At 31.3% G+C, this 19,400-nt stretch overlaps 1 protein-coding gene across 3 annotated transcripts in view; it reads left to right on the top strand.

The window, feature by feature from the left end:
• LOC127732304 (uncharacterized) overlaps positions 1–19,400 on the top strand; it is a 96,574-nt gene that overhangs the window by 38,380 nt on the left and 38,794 nt on the right. For 2 of the 3 annotated variants that reach the window (XM_052241369.1, XM_052241366.1), the window contains exons 2-8: positions 10,769–10,833; positions 15,070–15,241; positions 15,615–15,920; positions 16,660–16,714; positions 17,097–17,161; positions 17,663–17,716; positions 18,858–18,923. In XM_052241369.1, the coding sequence (XP_052097329.1) occupies positions 10,801–10,833; positions 15,070–15,241; positions 15,615–15,920; positions 16,660–16,714; positions 17,097–17,161; positions 17,663–17,716; positions 18,858–18,923 (751 nt within the window). In that variant the 5' untranslated portion in view covers positions 10,769–10,800. Of the gene's footprint in view, positions 1–4,840; positions 4,991–10,768; positions 10,834–15,069; positions 15,242–15,614; positions 15,921–16,659; positions 16,715–17,096; positions 17,162–17,662; positions 17,717–18,857; positions 18,924–19,400 lie in introns of those variants that run through there. The other variant, XM_052241368.1, reaches the window with a different exon arrangement.

Here is a 19,400-nt window from a genome sequence, read left to right as displayed (position 1 = left end):
TAAATGCATTAATTCATCAAATAAGAATAATTTTGAAGAAAAAAATCCATTAATACGCAACGATTCTAGTTCATTTTTCATACGAGGATGACTTCATGCAAGAGCTTCTGATGACGACTGAAAAGAAGCTACCATTATCTTGAAACTTCACTTTCCACTATATAGATGATGTCATCTCGCTGAATAGTGCCAAATTTGGTACAATGTTGGACTCGTATTTTCCATTGAAATTAAAAAAAAACTCAACAGATATAGTTTACTCTACCACTTATCTTGAAATCTACGATGAGGGTTGGTTGAGAACAAGTTTTACGACAAAAGAGATGAGCATAAATCAACCCATAAAAACACTCCTTACCAACCAATTATAAACTTTTCATTTCTATGTAGCAACATTATAGCAGCACCTGCATATCTATACTATTAAAGGAGGAGACCGATTTCATTGAGCCTCAACTCCTCTGAAACAATAACAAGTCGGAATATTTATGAAATGAGGTATAAATGTAGGGTTTTGCATTTCCTAAATTTGTCTTTGCATGCTCAGTCGACGTACTGCCCGCAAAATTATATAAAACTCTTTATTTAAACACTTGCCCAATTGTAACGCGATTTCGCGGCATCTTCTTGTGGAGTATATATCTCCAAGTTGATACAATATTCCAGAGCTTGCATTAACTTTCACGATTGTCGTGATAGTGTGTAACTGCTCACAATGAAGATATTAAATAAAGGCAACTATAGTATACCGCTATTCAATAGTCATCAATCGATTTACTAGTAACTGAAACAAATCCGGGTCACAAACCAAAACCGTGGGAAACGCATCAACTATAAGAGGAACACAACGGAATAACAGAAACACTGAACTGTTACAAAAACAAACATTAACATATAAAGAAACAGATTATTCGATACCAACTGCCATATGCCTGACTTGGTACAGGACATTTGAAGAAAAATGGTGGTTTGAACATGGTTTTAAACCAGGGTTTAAATGCAAAGTTGAAATCATCCCTTTGAAAATTTTATGGACGCCACTACGAGTTGGTTGACAATTATGGAATATCTGTTTTGCCAGATGACGACTGATAAGTTCCAATCGACGTAACCAAAATACCGTCATTTCTGCCTTGAATGTCACCTACCGATTAAGGCTTGGCACCGAAGTAGGAATTACACGAGCCACAACCCGGGTACCACATGTGGAACATGATCTGCTCACCCTTTTGGACCCCTGAGTTCACCCCAAATATTTTTGGGGGTTTGTGTTACTCAATCTGTAGTTTTATATGTTGTGTTTTGTATTCTGTTGCTTGTCTTGTTCGTTTTTTGCCCGGCTTTTTCAGTTCGTTTTCAATTATGAGTTTGATGTCCCTTTGATATATTTCGTCACTCTTCAAGTAGTAAAAGTTTTAAAAATTGTAGATCATTGTAGTTAAATGTATCATGATAACGATTTGGTTCTATATATATATATATCACCGTGAGCAAATATAAGTTATTTTCGAGGATATTTGTCTTATTGCGTTAATCTTCTTCACTTTACTTTGAGGCGATTTTTTTGCCGATTTTCATTACTGCAAGTTAATATCTTTAAAGTGAAATAATACCAAAGGGACAATAACATCTCAAACTATAAATCAAATAAACTTAATTAAAACCATGAACAAAATAAAATTAAAGTCCAAGAGACGAACAACAGTCCACAAAACTCAGCACAGCATGAAAAAGATCACTGCCTAAAACAGCGAATGATTTTATGAGGTCAGGAAGGTATTCAACTTTTTCATTTTTTTATTTCACAACTGCTTATAGTGTTTTACATACACAATGACCTGCATTTGTATTTTAAAAGCTTATGTTGAAAATACTCAATCCTATCTCTATACCTTTGAAATTTGGTTTGTGAGAATAAATATATATAGAAGCATCTTTTATTCAAATAATTAAAGAGATTAAACTTCTAAACACATTTAATATGTCTAACACGATTTTAAACTAAATAATAAGCAGCAGCATTATATGTAGTTCGTTTACCTCCCGCTTTAGACAACCAAGTGTTTCTAAACATGCTAAATAAGGTTACTTATTTCAATGTTGCCTACGATTTAGTCGCAAAGTCATGTTTGCATTTAATCATGATTAAAAAAAGTAAATAAGTTTGACTTCGTAAAAAACATATTTTTACCTCAATTAGCTCGTATATATTCTTTTTGGACTTTAAATACCCCTTCTTTAATTATGGAAAATCATTCTCCTCCCTGATATTGACAATTAGCGAGGTGCTATCTTGACATCGAATAACAAAATGATCGCTTTTTTGCAGATGGCAGATTTTTGGGCAACTGCAAACACTTCAATAGATGGCTGTTCTAAGAACAATAATTAATAATTGCATCTTAAAATTACAAAACAAATATTCCTTGACCTAAAACATATTATTTATCTATTTTTTTTAGCATACAAATATCAATCCCCCAAGATATATTTTGCTTTTGGAACAATTTTTAATTTTTTTAGGATTTGTGATGAATTTTAATTTTCGGGAAATATTGCGCATATAACCTCTTATTTTTTATTTGATTTGGAAATAATGTATTATGTTATATAAAGTTCTTATGATCTTTTGAAAAATATTATGGTACAAGAATTAGAAAATGGCTTTTTGTTTAGTAATCGCAAAAATTATAATGTTTTTCATGACCTTTGACCTTGATTTAACAGAAAATGCACCGTACGATTTTTTTACGACCGGACAAAAGAGAAAGTACAGATTATTAGCTTTCGAATGATATATAATACAGCCGTGTGTTAGGTGGGTGCATTAAAGTCGTTAACTAAGCGTTTTTTTGAAATAAGTCACTCGCCTAGTATAGTCGACTGACAAAGGCTCCGATATACATGATTACAGTTAAACAAGTTTTTGTGAGGAAATTGCCCTATTTCGTGTACTGTATCATCTTTATCTGCAATAATTGTTGTATTTTCAGTCAATATTTCTTTTTAATTGTGTTATCTGCTTGTGAAAATGCCCCCCCCCTTTCTCTTCTTACTGTATCTGTAAGACGACATATGTATCACTGTTGTAATTGTGCAATGCATTTGGATTTTCAATAAGCCTATGACATAATTTTGGTTATCATCTCTGTGGGACAATTCCTCTCCCTACTGATAACTATTTTGTTATCGTTTTGGGGAAATGTCCCTAGTCTATTGATTTCTTGTTGGTAACCATCTTTTTGGGGAAATTTCCCCATTCTATTGATTTCTTTTTCGTGATCATCTTTTTGGGGAAATTTCCCCAGTCTGTTGGTTGTTTGTTGGTTATCATCTTTTGGGGGAAATTTCCCCAGTCTAATGATTTCTTGTTGGTTATCATCATTAAAGGGAGATTCCCCAGTCTATTGATTTTTTGTTGGTTAACATGATCTTTGTTGGGAAATTTCCCGAGTCTATTGATTTCCTTTTGGTTATCATCTTTTTGGGGAAATTTCCCCAGTTTTGTGATTTCTTGTTGGCTATCATCATTATGGGGAGATCTCCCTAATCTTTTTTTTTATGGTTATCATCTGTTTTGGGAAATTCCGCATTCTATTGATTTAATTGTTTGTTATCATCTTATTGGGGAAATGTCCAAAGTCTATTGATATTTGTTTGGTTATTAACTTTGTGGGAAAATATCCCCAATACTTGTTAACAAATAATTTCTACGTTTCTTGTACAACTACAGTAAAACGTGTTCATTTGTGGAGATTGTTCTCCAATTTTATTTTTGTAGAGTTTTTTTATGCCATCATCAACTACATTTGTTACAATCATGCCAGTATAACGTTTGTTTCAACATTTTGGTTACACAAATAGTTAACATTGAAAAAAGAGAATAAAATAGAAATTCTCTTTTTCAAATAGATTGCGTTATTGGTGATTGCGTCAACTAAAGGGGTCGCAAATGTTCCTTGGTAAAAGGGGTGTGTGCTGGTAATCTGGCTTTGAAATGAACACCGGAATAAGACATATTCGATGTTATTTATCTTAGTAGAGAGCTATATTAAACTTTATTTTGAGGTTCATTATAATATTTAGATAAACATAGGATACGTATAGTAATGTGAAAGGATAATATATAATTTTAGACTTTATGTTCGTGTACGTTTGATTTCCATATCTTAGATTAATTTATACTTCTGACCGACATATGGCATCCGACAATTGTGTTGACGTTGTATAAGGTCGAAACCAAACAGCAAGTTTATGTAGACGTCGTTCTATAATAACCGACAGACGAATGCCAGCCAACGTTGCGACCTATGTTCAACCAAATGTCCACGTCTGTACAACATCGAGTGCCTGCTGGGATAGTTTTACACACATTTTCAAAAGAAATTCATTTATTTTACACAAACAAGAACATGAACTGTTTTCAACATGTGTGGTCATTACTCTTTTGTGGGATTATGAATAATAAAAATTATTGTTCCGTATGCTTTCTTTCAAAAGTTTTCCTTAAGTAAAATAATAAAAACACAAACATTAAGATCTGGACGATTTTTAAATCATGTCTTTTAAAGTTTAAATTCAATACCTTAATTCGAGTTGTTAAAATACATGTTTACAATTCTATTTTAGGTCAATGTTAAATACAAGACTTCAAACTTTAGTTCAAACATTATTTATTTGGTCTGTCAGTTTTCTATTGAAAAATATCAGGTATCCTGTTTAAATTTTGATTTAAAGTACAACCAGTTATTCTAAATTTGTGGCAATGTAAGGTACATAATACAATAATTGGGGTTTGTCCACATTAGTCATAAAATATCATTTTTCTGTTCATATGCGGAATCAGTTGTGTTAAACGTTATATCAAATAACATTTCACTACAATGATGAATATGTGATGATATTGCACAATGGACACTCTGGTCTTTTAAGTCAATAACATTCATTTTATCATCTTTGTCTTATTTGGTTCTGGATAAAGTAGTTTCAGGTAAGCATAGTATGTTTAGTTAACATTGTCGTCATTCTATGTTTTATCAAACAAAAGTCAATTTCCCGTTGTCACTAAACTTGAATATTCAATTTTGATAAATTGATTTGATTGTAAATGTCCTCAGGGCAGTCTAAAATTATGTCAAAACAAAGTAAAGACAATTATTCCATATAAGTAGTATTTTAGTAGGTTTCTCTATATGAATTGGATTTTAAATAAAAAAGCATATTCACCTGGAGAAAAGTGTTATTCACCGCGCTAAACGTCACACGCTTTTACATGTAACGTTATGGTAAAATGTATAATGTACAATTGGTTTGGGTAAATATTTGTCATTAAATACAATGTTTTCTCTCTTAATATGGAATAAAACAATAACTGTCTTTTGTTTCGGTAAATATGTGGTTTAATTGACTTTTGAAAAACTGATATTCACTTCGGCCGTCGGCCTCAGTGAATATCAGTTTTTCAAAAGTCAATAAAACCGCATATTTATCTCATCAAAAGACAGTAATTATATATAATATACTCTTTGCAAGGTATTCACATAATTACAAATATTGTTTAAAAATTACACGATCAAATAACAAAGCAGAATTAACCGTTGTCGCCTTTAAGATGTGAGTCGTTGATTCTTTAAGAATGATATTGGGAAAAATAACTGATAATTAGGAATAAAAAATTACCACAAAAAGACAGTAGTGATCATGTTTATGTTTAGAATTATATTTGTGATTTGGGTAAATTAATGTTAAGTTTTCTTTAATAACCAACGAATCGCATGATGCTAATGAAATTGATATTGATTATTTGACGAACAAAAACCAATTAATTTTCTGGCGACGTTATTGATACATATTACGGTGTGGTTTACAAATTGTATCTTTTTGTTTAAATCGTTCGATAAACGAGAATGTGCACCCGCCCACTTTATAGGATAAATATTAGAACTAAGTAAACATTTTTTTCAAAGGTTTTCTATTGTTCAAAATTTTTTAATACGGATTATCTTTTTAAAGAAAAGTCAATAATAATGAGAAATATCAGTAAAAGGAAGTCAGCGCTGTATTCAAAGAGTGCATGTTTTTTGCATAATCTATATTACTCGTTTTGTAGGATAAAATCAACGTGAAAAACATGATACCTTAAGTAAATGCCAATGAAACAGCATCAAAACCATATACGATTTCAATCATAAACGATCTATGAATTAAAGACGACAGTAGTTCAAATCTCGTAAATTGGTTAAAAAGAGACAAATCAATATACACTACAAACTGCTAAGAGTCTGAAAAGACCATATTTTGTGCTCGACCAGTAAGGATTTTACTTGATAAGACTCGACATAATATAGACAGTACTTAACTGTTCTTAACTGTACTCGACTTTGGTCTCGATTTTATTTAATTCAGTACTTGATAATCTTGGTATACTTTGAAATGGTCTCGACAAATGCTCTACCAGTCTCGACTCAGTCTCGACCTGTCTTGACCAGTCTCGACTCAGTCTCGACCAGTCTTGACCTGTCTTGACTAGCCTTGACCTTTAAATTTAGTTTAGACTGGTCTGAATCAGTCCATGTAACTCAATTATATATTGATCTTACAAAACTCTAGGTTATTTGGTAGTTTGGTTCATTGCTGTCAAACTAAAGGATTTAAAGGTGACTAATTCAGTCCGAACTGAAAATTCTAGCTTATTTGACCTATCAATTAAATCCTTAAATTTGACAGCAATACACCAAACTACAAAACAACGTGGCATTCTGTAAGATCAATATATATCTGATAGAGCTGTATAGTTTTATGAAAATCCAAGTAATTGAAAAAATTAAAAAACAAATTTAAGGTGACTATCTGAATTTAGTCCGAACTGAAAATTTTAGCTTATTTGACCTATCAATTAAATCCTTTAATTTGACAGCAATACACCAAACTACAAAACAACCTGGCATTCTGTAAGATCAATATTTATCTGATATAGCTGTATAGTTTTGTAGAAATCCAAGTTAATTTGAAAAAGTTATAAAAAAAATTAAAGGTGACTATCTGAAATTAGTCCAAAACTGAAAATCCTAGCTTTTTTTACCTATTAATTAAATCCTTAAACTTGACAGCAATACACCAAACGATCAAACAACCTAGCATTCACCAGCGTATCGTATCGGTCATTTAATTGGTCATTGGGATCGTAACATTTGTGTAAATTCTGAAACGTGATCATATTCTAGAATTTGAGATCGTTATACTTTTGATAAAATTGCGAAGAAAGAATACGATATGTTTTCTTAATGCATTAAAGACATATACCTACTTCAAGAAATACAAAACATATATATAAAGATCTATACAATTCGTCAAGTCGACTTAATGAAGTTCACCACTTCTTTTTTTATAAGGGTAGGAGTTAATTAAAACTACGACAAATAGTAATGTTTGAAATGTGTAGTTTTTAACCGGTTACGTTCGTCATACCTGGCCAACCTTTGAAACGTATATAGCGTCAATTGACAATCCTTCTTTGTCATGATTTTAAATACAACAAAAACTTCAATTGTCGCAAATGAGTAATCGTTGGCAGTTTGACTGAGAAGCAGTTTATTGAAAAAGAAACAATAAATATCAAAAAGCTATCTGACGGACTTCATGTTTGATGTGGGAATTGTAGGTTTCAAAGTAAATGCCACATGTGAACATATTGTATGTAATTTTGTGCAATATTCCTCTAATTAAATATTCATCATATAGTTCCTATTTGTATCATATATACAAATAATAAAACAAACCTATTCTTTTGTAAAGGGAACTTGACGGAAGCACTTAGTAGTCAAATAATTTGAATGCAATAAAAAAATATTCATGTAAAGTTTACCAATTCAACAAGTCTGGGAATTTTTGACGCGACTCAAGCAAAACAGTTACGTAAAATTTAGTGCCAGATTAATATTTTTGACACAAATGAGTTTACTAAATCATTTACAGTTCTGTTATTTTGATACCTGGGATATTTTTAAATGATAATGGCTATTAATAAAATAATGTGATATCGTTTATTTAGGAGGAACAATGTGTCTGAAATTGATTCTTTATGTAACAAATTCAGACATCGTACTCCTGTTAAGTAATATATATGGATTTGTTTTTAAAAAATTTAAGTCAGTTCATTTAAATATATTTGTACTTTCATATTAGATAGGAATAAAGTACTATTTACAATAAATGTTTCTGAATAAAGAGTACAATTTAATGACCTATCTTACTTGATATCCTAATTATTTGTTTATTGAAGATTGAACATGATAAAAAAAATGGGTGGGAACAATTTACAAAACAATGAATGAGAGGCATCAGTAGTTTAGAGATGTTGAAAATGATACTGTTAATTCATTTCTTGTTATTTATTCACAGAATATTGTACTTTTAGATGGAGATTTCATAGGAAATATTGTTTTCTAATATAAACAACCAAGCTCAAAGTTTTGTATTTAAAACTATACATTATGTCTATACAAGATTTTTTAAATGGCATCACCCTAGAACAAATGAAATCATCTTATTAGTCGTCGGTTTAGTTCTCAATTTAAATATACACCTACCGATATAAAGAAGACGTAGCATCATCCTTGGTGTCCTTTATTTAAAGGTAAATGTGTATATAGGCATCAGGCAAAATTATTTAAAATTTTGAGTTCGTCATCGTCCAAGTGAACTTTTTTTCTTCAGAAACCAGTGCACCATTATCAATAGAGCTTCAAATAAACGATCTTCAGGGGTATCTAGAATAATCATATAACGTATGTTGTTTTTGTTCCTGTCTATAACCAACATGACAACTATTGCTAAAATAGAACATAACAATAAAACATTAACTGTCTTAAAAAAAAACATAAAATATGGAGAAAATGCTATGAATTGCAAAATTCATTTACTTCCTATTTTCTTCAAAATTATAGGATGACATTAAAAATGTATTGTCCTTAACCATTAGTCACAGTAGTTTACCAATGGTCAAATCTTGTAAATTGATTAAAAAGACATAACAAACACAAGCTAAAGGAATAGCATGTACTCCAAAATGGAGCAATACTAGATATGTTGACAGGGCAAGCGTCTTCTGATATGCATGTATCACCACACGTAGTTAAAATATCCCAATCAGGTATAAGACAAAATCTTTAAATTACAGATGAGACGACTATTCTAAAAACACTAAGACTGCAAAAGCAATTCGCTAGAGATTTGATACACCATTATATATCTTTCAACCAATTTGTGATTGTGACCGTCAAACGTTTGTAGTGTTTCAAGATTATCTCCTCATAACTCTGTTGGAGGAGTCTTTTTTGTACATGTTGTAAGGATCATACTATGTTAATATCGAAAATAATCAAGATTTTGAAGCAGACATAGTTTCAGTTGTATCCTTTATGTCTAGTTCACTTGAACATTTGAGATGCAATCAATCACCGAAATGTTGGTCACTGATTGTCAAAACATCATTTATATATCTGAAAAGGAAATTAAAGATCGTTGCAATACATTTTCTGTATATGAGAAGGAGTACATTTTTCGTTTTGTCTTTGAGAAAGTGTTGCATTAATTGTGTCTCAAATTAGTATACACATTGGAATATTTTGTTAAATATCAGTTTATCAAACGGTATTAATCTAAGTTGTCGATTAAATGTTTTAGCATGCTATTAATAAAAGAAACTTGTATCTACCCATTAATATCAACACCATGTAGTGATATCTGTTCTGTGATCAAGCTATCGGGGTTTTTGCTTTATGCGTTCCCAGTGCAGGTTGGTCTAGAGGTGCTATTCTGACGAAAGAGGTTACTACATTGTTGTGTTCATTTTGTTTACCCATGTATTTCTTTTTTACTTAATTTGTACTTAATCGAAAAAGTGTGAATTATATACTATATGTACTATCATCTACAAAAAGTTTTAAGTTGGCGTCTTTCTCAAATTTTCAATAAACTACAGACACTTTTTTGTTGGCGTCTTCGTCAAATATACTATCAACTACAAAACATTTTCTGTTCGCGTCTTTGTAAAATGTATTTGTATGTATGTTTGGGTTTTTTCTAAACAATTTTAGCCGGTTGTGTTGAAATAAAAGTTCTTTCATAGTATAAGTTCCATGCGGAAGACATATTCATGAATATTAACTCCACTGGAACAAATATTACAACTTCAGTCGGTTTTTAGAGTTACTGAAGATAACTATTTTACGGGCCATGCAAATCCAATAGGAATACTACAAAATTATAAAGATCTATAATGGCACAAAGTATTTTCCTTGATGTTTGTGATTATACGATTTATCTTCAATGCGTTCCTTTTGCTACATTGTTTGAAAATTAAAGGATTGACCTATTGACATTTTAAACATAAGTCAAAGGCTTTATTATTTGTGTGGCCTTTGTATTTCATGCCTAATAATTTGTTCAACTCTATTTTACTTATGTTATTGATGTCTAATTATGTCCGTATGGTTTTTCAACTTAATATGACTCGGGACTTTCATTAGAATACTTGCTAATCTTCTCGTCATTAACACACGTGGACGTATTTGTTTAGAATTAAAGACATCTGTCTTCTTGATTACGAGAACTTAAAGATATATGTTCTAGGCATAAACATCTTGACATGGAACAACGGTAGCTCAGGAATATACAATATTATAAAGCCATAGGTTGGGTTATTAAGCAATGCAATGTACAGTTTATTATGTAGTATCTGAACTCTTAAAATGTTTATCCTTTTTAGATGGACTAAATTAGTAGTGAAGAACAGAAATCATGGACATGTTTATCATACTGACTGTCCTTCAGGTATGTATCATTTAAATCATTTAAATCTTCTAATAATAGAATTCTTGTTCTTTTCTTTTTTCATTTGGTTCAGCTGAGCCTAAAAGCTTTGGGCCTTCAGATATAATTATAACAACCCATTTAAGTTCACCGGAGTATAAAAATATGGTCATCTCTGAACTTCCGGGCAAACACTGTTATGCAACTTATAGTTCAACAAAAGAAGTTATGCTCTATCCTGAGCAGGTATAGAGGCTCTCGGTCTGTATACTTCTTTAATGCCAATCCATTTCCGTAACTCAACATTTGGTGTTAGAATTAAGAAAGATCAATAATACATCATTTGATCGTGAAGAAAAGCTTTTATATGTGTCCGAACGATCCTGAATAATTATCCACAAAGATGAATAACTAGTGATAATAATATATGTACATGCTTATTAAATTACATAATATTGATAAAGACAAAGATTCACTTGTACATAGTGCAAAGGAAACGTCCAATTTTTTCACTGATAAAAAACAAGTAGTTTGACGGTTTAGTCTTCACTGACCTTAAGTATTTGATACCCGTATTTTTTGTTTGAAGACAAAAAACAATTGTGAGTTAATAAACCGTAACGATCTCAAACTTGCTTCATGGTCTCATGTGAAAAAAACCTGTCCTAATGTACTGATATCTCTCTTTGTGGAAAATATTTGATTATTATACAACCTGATAATCTTACTCAACAGTGATGTGAAAAATATTAAATAACCAGCACCAACCACTTAAGACTAAATTTGTGTACATAATTTTTATTCAAAAGTGACAGACAATGACTTGTTTTTTTTTCCATTATACGTATATGTCAATAGTGTTTACACAAACGATTTCAAGACAATTAACTCAAATATGTCTGATATATTATCAAAGAGCTCTTTACGAGAAATAACAATGCGTGTTTACTTTTCTATAATTCAATGGACACCATCACCCGTAAACCTTCATTTTGGCATATTTACAATTTCATGATTTAATTGCTCTTTGCATAAATAGACAACCATGAAAACTCCAAATTTTAACCTAATAGACAACTTACACAAAACAACTGTTTTGCAACTTTAAACCTCAAGTCCCATATACAATGTTTGAAGAAACTACGACCTTTTAAAAATGTTAAGTTATGATTATCAATCGCACTGGCTGAACAGTCTGAAGAAAATACTAATAAGTTACTAATTCCGGAAAAAAATTGTCCTTTTCAATACTGTACAACTTTGTGTCCCATTTACCATACATTATGACATTTAAATTAAATACCAAAGTCGTTTAATGAATCATACATTACTGTTACCGTGTTTCAACTGTAGGATTTATTGATATTTTTTGGAAAACTAGTTTTAACATTTAACTACCTTTAATAATTCGGTTCTTTTCTTTTAATGATAATTAAAAGAAATTCCAGATTTATTATACGCATGATCTCATTATGAACGTAAATTGGATAGGACCTGCAATGTAGCCTTGCAACAGACCAGCTACTAACCAATTAAACAGTGTTTGAAAGTGTCCCAAACGTAGAGAACGAGGCACCACTTTTGCTCCTGGTCGGAAGAATACCAGAAGTGACTATATTTCTATTTCCCAGTAATCCTTGAGATTTCGACCGGAATATTTTTTTAACCACTTCCAGGACTTACAAACAAAGTATCCCATTTCAATGTGTTAGAGAAAAAAATCATTAAAATGTTGTAGATATTTACACATACCATTGCAGATTTTCCTCCCGTAATTGTTATTGTCATTATTAAATTATGGTGTATCTATCCATAACCAGTAATTGAACTATTACTGGTTTAGGCCACAATAACGTTCTAAGCATTACACTTGGTCTTTTCGTCTACTGAATAAAAGATTACAAACAATACCTATCTCATAATTTTAACACCAACAAAATATTGTCAAATGACGAGTTAGAACTGTCACTTCAGTTACATTGTTCACTGGTCAACCACTCATGGTATTAATGAAAAGCGTTCAACATTAAATGATATCCTCCTGTATGAGTCAAATGAATTGTCCCATATAAAATTATTTGTGGACATTATATCATTAATAAACACAAGTGTTTTTGGTAATCTATTATGTAGTAGTTTTAGTCATATATCTTCAGTTGCAAAAACCAAAATGAAATTAGGTTTTACAATAAAATTTATAAATATAATTCTTGAATTTCAGATGAATTTCCAGAAATTTAAAACACAGTCATGTAGCTAATATATTTATAATTTTATAAATTCCAGATCTAGCACTAAATCTTTAATATTTGCATTACAGAACTTTTACTGTCGGATAGTTGTTCTAAAGATATTTATGGGAATGTTGAAAAGGATGCAAAGTAGATGCAACAGTAGTTTATCGATTGTCAAAAAATAGATGTTGGATGATTGCCAATGAGACAACTATCTACTAGAGTTCAAATAATGCGGTTTAAAGCTATCATGGTCAACTGTACGGCCCTCGACAATGAGAAAACCCATAGTCGGCTATAAAAGGCATCGCATGAATACTGTGAAGCAATTTAAACCAGAAAAAAACAACTGTCCGACCTAAAAAAAACTAGAGGCTCTAAAGAGCCTGTGTCGCTCACCTTGGTCTATGTGCATATTAAACAAAGGACACAGATGGATTCATGACAAAATTGTGTTTTGGTGATGGTGATGTGTTTTGGTGATGGTGATGTGTTTGTAGATCTTACTTTACTGAACATTCTTGCTCCTTACTATTATCTCTATCTATAATGAACTTGGCCCGGTAGATACAGTGGAAAATTCTTTGTAAAAATTTACAAAAATTTACAAAATTTATGAAAATTGTAAAAAATTGACTATAAAGGGCAATAACTCCTTAAGGGGTCAATTGACAATTTTGGTCATGTTGCCTTATTTGTAGATCTAACTTTGCTGTACATTATTGCTGTTTACAGTTTATCTCTATCTATAATAATATTCAAGATAATAACCAAAAGCTGCAAAATTTTCTTAGAATTACCAATTCAGGGGCAGCAACCCAACAATGTGTTGCCTGATTGGTCTGACAATTTCAGGGCAGATAGATCTTGACCTAATGAACAATTTTACCCCCATGTCAGATTTGCTCTAAATGCTTTGGTTTCAGAGATATGAGCCAAAAACTGCATTTTACCCTATGTACTATTTTTTAGCCATGTCGGCCATCTTGGTTCGCGGGCGGGATCATCGGACACATTTTTTAAACTAAATACCCTAATGATGATTGTGGACAAGTTTGGTTAAATTTGTCTTAGTAGTTTCAGAGGAGAAGATTTTTGTAAAAGATTACAAAAATTTACGAAAAATGGTTAAAAATTGACTATAAAGGGCAATAACTCCTTAAGGGGTCATCTGACCATTTTGGTCAAGTTGACTTATTTGTAGATCTTACTTTGCTGAACATTATTGCTGTTTACAGTTTATCTCTATCTATAATAATATTCAAGATGATAACCAAAAACGGCAAAATTTCCTTAAAATTACCAATTCAGGGGCAGCAACCCAACAACAGGTTGTCCGATTCATCTGAAAATTTCAGGGCAGATAGATCTTGACCTAATAAACAATTTTACTCCATGTCAGATTTGCTCTAAATGCTTTGGTTTCAGAGATATAAGCCAAAATCTACATTTTACCCCTATGTTCTATTTTTAGCCATGGCGGCCATCTTGGTTGGTTGGCCGGGTCACCGGACACATTTTTTAAACTAGATACCCCAATGATGATTGTGGCCAAGTTTGGTCAAATTTGGCCCAGTAGTTTCAGAGGAGAAGATTTTTGTAAAAGTTTACGGACGACGGACGCAAAGTGATGAGAAAAGCTCACTTGACCTTTCAGGTCAGGTGAGCTAAAAACAAACCTAAGAAAAATAAACACGAACCAATAATAACAACTGAACCAGAGGCTCCCGTCTCCGATGTACACTGCCTTAGCCGCAGTGGACACAACTGTTCGGAATGTTTGGTATTTCAAGCTCTACAACTTTGGATTTGATTTTGTCTACTAATTGTGTGTATTGAAGCGTCACTGGTAAGCCTAATGTACACGTACACAATTGTTAGCCTGTTATCTTTGACATATTTGACTAGTTAAACGTGCACATAAACCTCCCAATTTGTGAAGTGTTAAAAAAATAAAACTTTGGTGGAAAATAGACCAACTTTTCTTTAACTGTTGATACATATCGATCTATCTATTTTGTAGATGTTATCCTTGAATGAAGCATACAACTTCACCTGTCCATCACAGACACACTGGAATTTTCGGGCAAACTCAACCTGTAAGCCTCAAAGAAATTATACGTGCTTATTTGACGTAACTTTTCGAGTAAATGTATACAGAGAGAGATGTAGCAGACCTAGAATTTTAGCGCCTGGTATGGCTTTTTAAATATCTAAATGTGTGTCCTTATATGGTAGCATGTTTTTTTCTGCTTTTACAGATGGTCCCTAGCCAGCAATAAATGTAACTAATATTTTCTATTTGTAATTACAATAGATAACTGTATTTTCATATAATAATAGAAATGTTTGATACATAATTTAAAGGCTTTTTTTCGAAGAGAATTGCCGTTATTTTTCAGAACTTTATTTCATTTCAAATGAATACCAATGATAGAGAATAATGTCAAATACATGAACCTTAATTAGGAAAAGAAAAAATGCACCGAAATATAACTTATACTGTAAAACCGTTATTAATGTGACATGATTTATCCACGAATATATAATGACCACTTCCATTTGCAGGTTATAAATACGTCTTTCAGCCTAACTTGAACAGAGCAACATGTAGTGTTACTCGATACCAGCCTTTCATTTTTGATACAATTGGGAACAGTGACTGTACCTTTCAAAAATCTCTTTGCAACAGTCTAGGTCAGGAGACGTATGAAAACGGTAACACTACGGTCGATATAAAATGTATGTGTAATACCGATAGAGGATATACTTTTGTCATGAACTCGACAAACCAATGTTACTGCAATCCTTCAACTGACGATTGTTCCTGTTATCTCGGAATATACCAATACAACAAAACAATTGGACTGAACGGTAAAGTACAATTCTCTTTTTGCCAGATTTATAGACTATCAATATTTAAAAAAAACAAAGAGCTGTCTCTCTATTGATGATGCTTAAAAGATGTTCTGTTGTTGTTTTTATAAAGCGACATGGTTAAGTTTAGCAGCCTATTGACTTATACTTCATTATCCTTATTGTCTATAAAAAAAAAACTCATTACAACAAACAAGAACTATTTCATCTTTAGATTATATCTAAAAAATTATGAAATTTGATTGTTTTATTTTGTAAATTCTTACATCTTTTCTTTTTTGTCGGTAAATGTTCAGCCTAACTTTCACAAAAAAAAAATGTTTACATTGATTTTAGCTTGTTTTTTTTTTTGTTCATGTATTTGTCCTAGTCATGACCATTTGTCGCATATTTTAATGTATTGTGGACTAGATGGAAAGGCACGTCTTTGGTTGTTACTATTGAATTTAATCAGAAGCTTCATGCCTCATTAACATTTACATAATTATTTAGTAAGAAACGAACTAGTTGCATACAAATATAAAATAATTAACAACTTGAATAAAAAAAAAAAAAAAGCAATTCACTGTTACAGTGCAATGAAATCAATTAAGTGAATTTTTGCATATATGCTGGTAATCGAGATTGTGTAACTAATTTGCTACCGACCATTACAACTGACGGAAAAATGTGTGCACCACTCACAGAAGTGCAAATATTTTATAAGAAAAACAAGCTTCTCTCTTATATTTCTCAGATATGAAATGCTACGATGACACGAAAAGGACAGGAAGTCGTTACTTAGGAGATAGGTTAGTGTTTGTTTATCCCTCAAATTATGTCTTTGTTATATTCATTTATTTTTATACATTAATATACATATATCTATAAATATTAAGTATGTATAATTGATGCGAAAATGAATATATATATAATGTTGTATACCAATACCAAATAAATATAGGTGCATCAGTTATTCTCACGACGAAAAGTTCCTGAAATTTCAAAAACAACTTACTTTAGCTTCTGTGTAATTCATAAAAGAAACGTCGACAAAAACTAATTCAGATTATGTTAGTGGTAACATAGGGAGTTAAACACTTCATTACAGTTGAATTTAATAAAATATTTCTATCAATATTTTTCTGAATGTAAATCTCTTCGACAATAACCATGTGTATTTTTTTTTTTAAGGTTTAATATATCACGGAAAATAAAGATCATTGAATTTGACAACTACAACTACAACCTAAACTATTGTGAGTTGAAACCTGTTAGAAGAAGGATCAATCAATAGTTATATAAGTAGTTTGAAGACAATATAATTGATGTTTTGCAGTTTATAAATTATCAAGAAAATAAGACACACATATAAAAACAAATCAGAAAGCTTTGGAAGGGTACTTGCCTCCAAATTTATAATAAAACAAAGTATAGCTCTGTAAGACCCTCTTTTATCAGTGAACATATGTATGGGTTGTTCTCATTGTTGAAGGCAGTACGGTTGCCTACAACTGCTTACATATACTTCATTTGAACTTGGGTGGATAGTTGTCTCCTTTGCAATCATACAACATCTCCTTATTTTTATATAGAGCAGAGACACCTAAATTAAATTAAATATTCATTTGAAAATAGTTTATGAGTTCAACTATCAGTTAATATAAAAGTTAATAAAATTATTCATTAATTAAAAATCGACAATGGAAACATCGATCAATACAAAAAACTTGCATCAGCTTTATTTTGTATGATTACAGATAATTATCACATCGAAGCATTTCAATGGGTTTTGACATTGTCTTTAGCATCCTGTAAGTACTTTAAAATATATGAACATTTTAATAAAAGGAGGATTCGGAAAAAATAGTTTTCTATATCTGTCTTAATTTTTGTCAACGTGTTTGTAAGGAGTCTGCGAGAAATTTAATAAAATTGTCCACACCATACAAGGATCGTGCATTGGATAATGCAAATGTACAAAGCTTTAAAGGGTTTTTTTTTGGAAATAGTTTATATGGTGCATGTCGAAAATAAATAATCCACATATAAAAAAGTCCAAACAGAGGGTTGATGATCGTGTATTTGAAACTCGCTTACATTACCCTGTGATAAGCATTGATAATATAAAAAACCATGCACCAGATTAAGTACATACCTAAAAATTTCACAAACATTTCCAATATCTTTGAACACTCATCAATTACGACGTTATAAGTGTTGCAGGAATTTTACAATTTTCTTTCGTGAGTGTTACAATTTAAGCCACCAAGTACAAGTGTTTTTTGTTTTCATAATTGAAATTACATAATAAAAAATAAAGGATATGGGGTATCCATCCATTACCCCAAAATAAGGACATACACTGAAACACTGTTTGTATTGTTGTTCTTCATCCTAAAGTCAGCATGGGACTTTAACACGGAATAAAACTCTCACCTCACTGCTGGTTTAGAGGGCTTTACATATAATAAACCACGATTTTTAATTGTGATTTTTGTCATTGATAATTTGAAATCATTTCAACAAACACTGCCGTTAAAGACACATTCTTTGTGTTCGCTTGCACGTCTTTTTCGAGGTTGACGTTTGAATATTCAGTGAAAAACGAGAACATTGTTGCCATGTTATTTAACATTTCATAATGAACTCCGTGACATGATTATCTGCTATTTTTATTCAACATGGTTTTTTGAGGAGATTTTTCATAAAGGTAATGTCCAGAGGTCAAACAATGACGCGCGAATTGATCAAAAAATGAAAATTAACGAATAATTTTTTTGGTTGGAAAGTAATAATGACACAGCTGATACATGCACTCAAACCTTGCCAATTTGCTTATATATATGCTGGCTTAATATTCCTTTAAAGAATGTCTTTAAAGATACATCAGATAGTTCTATTTTATATACAATAACAAACCTATTCTGAACATGAAACTTGATATTTTTTCAGGCGTTATTTGTATTATTTTACTGATAAATCGGCGACGATTGCGACGATGTACCCAAATTCCTAGTAGTAAGTACATTCAATATAAACATGTATTCGTTTAATTTTCTATATCTTTTTGTTTTATTTTTTAGTTCTTTGTTCAAATAAGAAGTAAGCATCACATGTTTATAATTTTTGTTCCACAAAAGACAAACGAATAATTATGATGTTCTTAATATATAAGAAAGTTCTTAGAAGGCTTGCGTACTGATTTTGTCATATTAATACATATGATGGACTAGGAAGAATTTGACGTAGAAATTGACAAGATTGTCAGATAAGAATTGACTTACAGATATGATTCTGGAAGTTAAAAACTAATGCTCTTAAAATTCTCATTTGAAATGGCCTTTCAACTGTTTTGGTTCTGGCGCCACTAATGATTCTGTCCTGCATACAAAATCTTTGATCTTTGATGGGTTTTTTTTTCTAAAACCGCCAACCTAGTAGTAAGTCCTTTTGTGTTGACCAGACATTTTTTTTAAATTAACAGTATGAAATGTT

The sequence above is a fragment of the Mytilus californianus genome, unplaced genomic scaffold, assembly GCF_021869535.1.
Source record: "Mytilus californianus isolate M0D057914Y unplaced genomic scaffold, xbMytCali1.0.p SCAF_23, whole genome shotgun sequence".
Taxonomy (NCBI): Eukaryota; Metazoa; Mollusca; class Bivalvia; order Mytilida; family Mytilidae; genus Mytilus; species Mytilus californianus.
The sequence above is the reverse complement of the archived record's forward strand: the minus strand, read 5'-3'. Positions and strand labels throughout refer to the sequence as shown.